General features: G+C 49.6%; 1 protein-coding gene across 1 annotated transcript; it reads right to left on the reverse strand.

The window, feature by feature from the left end:
* Positions 1 to 3237: 3237 nt before the first annotated feature.
* LOC130555308 (uncharacterized) lies at positions 3238 to 6154 on the reverse strand. The gene is made up of 3 exons (XM_057335415.1): positions 6033 to 6154; positions 4559 to 5345; positions 3238 to 4406 (listed from the first exon to the last, which is right to left on the reverse strand). Exons 1-3 carry the CDS (start codon positions 6152 to 6154, stop codon positions 3303 to 3305), a joined length of 2013 nt encoding a protein of 670 aa, XP_057191398.1. The 3' UTR covers positions 3238 to 3302.
* Positions 6155 to 6571: the final 417 nt, after the last annotated feature.

Here is a 6571-nt window from a genome sequence, read left to right on the forward strand (position 1 = left end):
TTCAAGCACTAGCTGGGCCACTCAAGGACAAAGACAGAGTTGTCCATAAGCCACTCTTGCATTGTTTTAGTTGTGTGCTTAGGATCATTGTCATGTTGGAGAATGAACCTTCTGCCCCGTCCGAGGTTCTGAATGTTCTGGGCTAGGTTTTCATGATCATTATCTCCGTATTTTGTGTAAAGTCCCTGAAGCTGAAAAACACCCCCACATCATGATGCTGTTTCCACTACACTTTACTGTTAAGACGGTATTGTACAGGTGTTGAGCAGTGCTTGTTTTTCTCCAGACATGATGCATGAATCTGAGATTCATCAGACCAGAATATCTTGTTTCTGACAGTTTGAAAGATTCGTTGAAGTACGTTTTTGCATATTTCAAGTTTCCATATGTCTTCACTGAGCAAAGGCTTGAGTCTGGCCACTAAGAAATAAAGCCCAGATTGGTGGAGTGTTGCAGTGATGTTTGTCCTTCTGTAAGTTTCTCCCATCTCCATATATGATCATGGAGCTCAACCAGAGTAATCATCATCTTCTTGGTCACCGCTCTAACCAAAAACCCTTCTCCATCGATGGCTCAGTTTGGACAGGAGGTCAGCTCAAGTAAGAGATCTGGTGGTTCCAAACCTCTTTCAATGAGGATAAATGGAGGCTACATGCTTCTGTGAACATTCAATACAGCAGATTTTTTTCAGAAGTCTTCCCCAGATCTGTGCCTTGATACAATCCTGTCTCAAAGCTCTACTGGCAGTTCTTTTGACCTCATGTCTTGGTTTTTACTTTGATATGCATTTTCAGCTGTTGCACCCTTTATAGAGAGGTATGTGCCGCTCCAAATCATACTTATTCAATTGAATTTGGCACAGGTTAACTCCACTCGAAATGTATAAACATCAACAAGCAAAACTAATGCTTCTGAGCAAAATTTCAAGTGTCCCAGAAAAGGGTATGAATACTTATGCAATGTACTTATTTTTGTTTTTTATTTTTTAATAAATTTGCAAAGCTGTCAAAAATCAGTTTTTTGTTTTGTCATTATTGTGTACTTGTAGATTAATGTAAAAAAAATAATCATTTAAAGTAGTTTAAGATAAGGCAGCAGCATAACAAAATGTGAATAAAATGAAGGGGGATGAATACTTTTGCAAGCCACTGTATACTGTATGTAAGGGATAATCCACGGCTAACGTGAAGGCCAAGAACAACCCAACGCGAAGCTTTAATGCATGGCTAGCCATGGATTATCCCGTTTATACCATGGTCATTTGCCAAGTTAAAGATGTTAATGATGTTTACAGTGCACTTTTTGATCAGACAGGTGAAAATGACAGTTATTTTAGTCAGTTAATTTCAAATGTTGATCAAACTGACTGGAACAACCCGTGCATTAAACGGTTTTAATGCAAACCTTCCAGCCAATTTAAAATCTAGTATTCAAATAGACCATGGTATAATTAACAATATTATTTTATTTTTTCTAAAAATTGATCCCTATAGATGTTTCACGAGTTCGCCTAAGCAAATAATAATAATGGTGGCAGGAAAATGCTGATAGCAGGGGTAGGTAAGATATGAGTATTTGGCGTGCTGTCCAGGGGGCGGGCTCCGAGCTCGCCGATTCCTTCCGACCCCGGAACACTCTCCCCCTGATGGGGGCGAGTGCGCCGAGCTCGGAAATGGCCCGAACCCAGAGCTCACCCCCCGGGGTCCTGCTGTGGAAAGCGAGTTCGGGGAGATCGGCCGGGGAGGTGGAGGGATGTTGCATTACTGTAGAGAAGGTGCAGGTAAGAATTCTGGTCTTATTTATGCGGAGGCTCGCTTGAGCTGATAGGGTGAAAATCGTGATTGCTGGTAGCGAACCAGCCGAGTTTGATTATGAGCTCCGGCTCACTGAACTTTGTTAACGAACTACGTTTGGATGATGATGTGGTTGCAATTGGTGAACGGCCGGTATTGATTGTGGCTCCGTTTCCCGACTGTCTGCAACAACATCATTTTCACGAGTTCGCCTAAGCAAATAATAATAATGTGGCAGGAAAATGCTGATAGCAGGGGTAGGTAAGATATGGTATTTGGCGTGCTGCCAGGGGGCGGGCTCCGAGCTCGCCGATTCCTTCCGACCCCGGAACACTCTCCCCCTGATGGGGGCGAGTGCGCCGAGCTCGGAAATGGCCCGAACCCAGAGCTCACCCCAAAAAACGCAGAATAAACGCTGGACAGCAGCCGGGTAGCGCATGCTCCCCCCAAATAGCGAGAATTGAGGCTTCCTGGGTGATGGCTTGCGTTCGCCGTGGGGCTTGTGGGTAGTGCAAACCCTGATGGTGCGATGCTGCTGTGGTCTCCGGATGTGTGGGGATCCTGTGAGTTGGGAGTCTGCTGCGGTCGTGGTTTTAGGACTGGCTTTGCGTGGCGGCTAAGTTGGTGATATAGGAGCTGCTGGAGAGTGGGGATGGAAAATTGATGTGAGCTCTTGAGGAGTGGATGGCGCTGAGTGGGTGGTGATGTGTATTCCCACTAGTCTTCCTGAAGCGTGATGGGTGATGTTGCTTTGGTGATCTTGAGTTCTGGAAATTGGTTTGCTGTGGCAGAGCACGGGATGGAAACACGGGACCCTGCAGGGACGTTCGCTGTGACGATGCTGACTTCTGGGGGCTATGAGGGGGTCTGCTGCGGCAGAGTAAGGGACGAAGCACGGGCCCCTGTGGGGCGATCGCTGCGGCGATGCTGGCTTCGGGGGCTATGAGGGGGTCTGCTGCGGCAGAGTAAGGGACGAAGCACGGGCCCCTGTGGGGCGATCGCTGTGGCGATGCTGGCTTCACGGGCTATGAGGGGGTCTGCTGCGGCAGAGTAAGGGACGAAGCACGGGCCCCTGTGGGCGGTCGCTGCGGCGATGCTGGCTTCGCGGGCTATGAGGGAGTCTGCTGCGGCAGAGTAAGGGACGAAGCACGGGCCCCTGTGGGCGGTCGCTGCGGCGATACTGGCTTCAGGGGCTATGAGGGGGTCTGCTGCGGCAGAGTAAGGAAGAGGCATTGGTCCCTGATTGGCGATTGCTGCGGCGATACTGGCTTTTGTAAAATTGGTGTCTGCTGCGGCAGAGCACGAGTAGGAAGCACGGGCCCCTGCGGGGGCGGTCGCTGCGGCGATACTGGCTTCTGTAGCATTGGTGTCTGCTTCGGCGGAGTGTGAGATGGAAGCCCAGGTGCTTGTGGGGGCAGTTGCTGCGGTGAACTGAATTCTGGAGAGGTGAGGTCCAATTAGCTGAGTACGAGATGCGCGCCGGGCTCCTGTGGGTTGAACGGTGCGTCACTACTGCTGGTGGTTTGATGGAGAAGTTTGGAAGATGGTTGATGCTAGACGATTCGAGTTCCGGTGTGCTTCTCTGATGAGGGCGCGGTCTGTTCGGATGTAACTTTTGTAAGCTTTGGATGACCATCGGCCGAGCGCTTGTATCTGGGGCTGTGAGAGGCCCTTTTGGGCAGCCGTGGTTGCTGCGCCGATGCGGAAAGAATGGCAAGAGAAGTGATCTGCTGGGATGCCGGTATGGAGCAAAACGGATTTAAGATGTTTTTGGAACCAGAAACGTGTGGCGGGGTGATTTAAATCATCTGCGAAGAGGGGTTCGGATGGAGATTTAACTTGTGATCGTCTGAAGCGGATGTAGGCTAGGAGGGATTGATAAGGCTGGATTGGGGAATTGAGATTGAAGATATAGATGAAATGGCCTCTCCCGGCCTGGTCGGTCTTGCTTCGCTTGATAAAAAATGAAATGGTTTCCGAATCGAGCACTGATAGATCCGAAAAGGTGGGGTGAACTGAGGGATCGAATTTGGACGTGGTGGTGATTTCTGAGCATCTGAGGAAACCGAAGAAGGCCAAAATGAACATGGCGTCGAGTGTGCGTGCGGTGTGCTTGGTGTGATAGCCTCTGCGAAGGGTGGAAATGCATTTTGTTAGAATTTCTATGGTGATTGGTTGTCTGGCGTCCGGGTGGGTGGGTTGGGCTCTCTGGATGCCTTTGATGAGCATGGATGCTTGGGGGCTGGCTATGGTTGGGGAGAGTGTGTTGAAGATTAATTTGTGAAAAAACTGAATTCCACTCAGGTATCCTTTAATTGAACTGGCTTGGAGATTTTTTGTTGTGTTGAGAAAGGAGATGAATGAAGTGATGGAGAGGAGAGAGAAATCCGGGAAGGGGAGGTTGTATGAGCGGTGAAACGTTTTGAAATTCCTCCATGCTGTAAGGTAAGAAAGTAGGGTCCTGGGGGAAACGGCTTGAATGATGGAGTTGAGGGAGGCGTCTAGCATGGCTTTTAGAGGGTGGTTCACTTGAAGATTAATTCCGAATATGGAGGGACAGGCGTTGGTAGGGGATCCGCGTCCGGCGCCAGCAGCCTGAATTTCTGAAATGAAAAGCGGGAAAGGGCGTCAGCTATCTGGTTTTTGGACCCGGGGACGTGTTTGCCTGTCAGAATGAACTGCTCGCAAGCTGAGATCCATATAAGGCGTCTGAGAAAAGGCATTAAGGCGGGTGAATGGGAGCGGCCTTTGTTGATGCAATGTACCGTTGCTTCGTTGTCACAGTGGACTATAATGCTGGAGGCGGACCATTCTTTCCCCCATAAATATGCTGCTACGACAAGTGGGTACAGCTCAAAAAGTGCTGATGACGCAAGAGGCTGCGGTAGACTTGTGAGCTGGGGGGGCCATGTGGACGCGAACCAGCGGCCTTGGTAAAATCCCCCGAAACCGACGGAAGGAGCTGCGTCGGTAAATAGGCGTATGTCGATGGGGAGAGAGACCATGTCATTGTAAAAGAAGGACATTCCGTTCCATTGTTTGAGGAATTTGATCCATAGACTGAGCTCGTCGCTGCAAGAGCTGGTTATATGGATCGAATCCTCTAGTGCGTGAGCGGAAGATGCGAGGGAGAGGAGATGCGCGACGAACGGGCGACCTTGCGGGATGATGTGCATCGCGAAATTTAAGTGGCCGAGAATTGATAGTAGCTCGCGTTTAGAGCAATACGGCGTGTCTATGAGGGATGAAGCGATCAAAATCGTCCTATCGATCTTTTCCTTTGGCAGAGAAGCTTGGAATTTGAGCGTATCGAGCTTAATGCCTAGAAATTCGATGGACGTGCTGGGTCCCGCTGTTTTTTCTTGTGCGAGAGGGACGCCGAGTTTCGCTAAGACTTCTTTGACTTTGGAAAGATGTGCTGCCGGGACGGAATCGGGCGGCGAGATGATTAAGAAATCGTCTAGTAGATGTATGAGGTAAGGGATGGCGTAGTTGTTAGAGAGAATCCAACAGATTGCCTCTGACAACATGTCGAAAATCTTTGGGCTACTTCTGCATCCGAAAGTGAGGCGTACAGAAAAATAGATTTTTTCACGCCAACGGATGCAGAACAGGTGTCAAAATTGTGGATGTATTGGCATGATTTTGAATGCGGAGGTGATATCGACTTTGGCTAGCCAGGCGCCGCGTCCGGCCAATTTAATCAAAGTGATGGCTTGCTCAATATCGTGATAATGTAAAGCGAATTCTTCGAGCGGAATTAAACTATTGATGCTTGGAAAGGGGGAGCCGTGGGGGGACGAGAGATCAAATATGAGGCGCTTTTTCCCCGAAAATTTTCGCGTGGCAACGCCGATGGGGCTGACGCGGAAAACAGAAAACGGTGGGGCGGAAAAAGGGCCGATCATGAATTTATCGTCAATCTCTTTTTTGATGAGGAGATCGACGGTTTCGGGTTCGGCGAGTGCCGACTGGAGATTAGGACATATGAGGCTGTAGGAAAGTGGGTTTATAATGCCGGGATTGAAGCCTCGAGAGAAACCGTTTAAAAGGTAATCTGTGAATGCATGATCAGGGTGGAGAGATAATTTGGAAGCTAGGTGTAAAAAATTGACAGGAGTCGAGAGATATTTGTTAGATGGTTTATTGACTGCTTTACTGACTGGGCAAACTATGCGCGCATGGGCGCCGCCACAATAGGTGCAAGCATGTAGGTACCGGCAGCGTTGCCTTGTGCACCTGTTTGCGTTGAAGCTTCTGCAAACCTCGTAAGCTGAGGTGTTGATGGTGTCAGGCTTGACTGGGAAGGCTTGGCGATTTGGCAGGCGCGGGAAGTGGGCGGTGGAAACGGGAGGAGGCATAGTTTCGCCAGGGGGAATGGCGGGAGTGACCAGGGGACAAGCTGTGGTGTTGTGTGATACGGAGCGGCACACCGCGCAAGATATATTTTGTACGCCCAAAAACACCCTGTTGTGGAGCCCAGTGTCCAGTGCTCCCCAGTAGGGGCACTGGTTCCACTGAGCCACCCTTATGGCGCATTTTGCTGAAAACAGCTTGTGATACGAGTAAAAATGTGCCCCCCATAGGAAAGCGCGAGCTCCGCGACTATGGCGAGATAGTCGCCGAGCTCACGCCTCCTGTGAGGGAACACCGTGCATACCACGTCAGTGAAGCGGGAAAATGCCATGGTGAATTCTGGGAAGGACAGAGTGCGGGAGTGACTGTGGGATGCGTTCTTGAAAGTAAACGAAAGGTCGCCGTAAGAAATCTGCCGATCT

Source organism: Triplophysa rosa, linkage group LG6, assembly GCF_024868665.1.
Source record: "Triplophysa rosa linkage group LG6, Trosa_1v2, whole genome shotgun sequence".
In the NCBI taxonomy this organism is placed as follows: Eukaryota; Metazoa; Chordata; class Actinopteri; order Cypriniformes; family Nemacheilidae; genus Triplophysa; species Triplophysa rosa.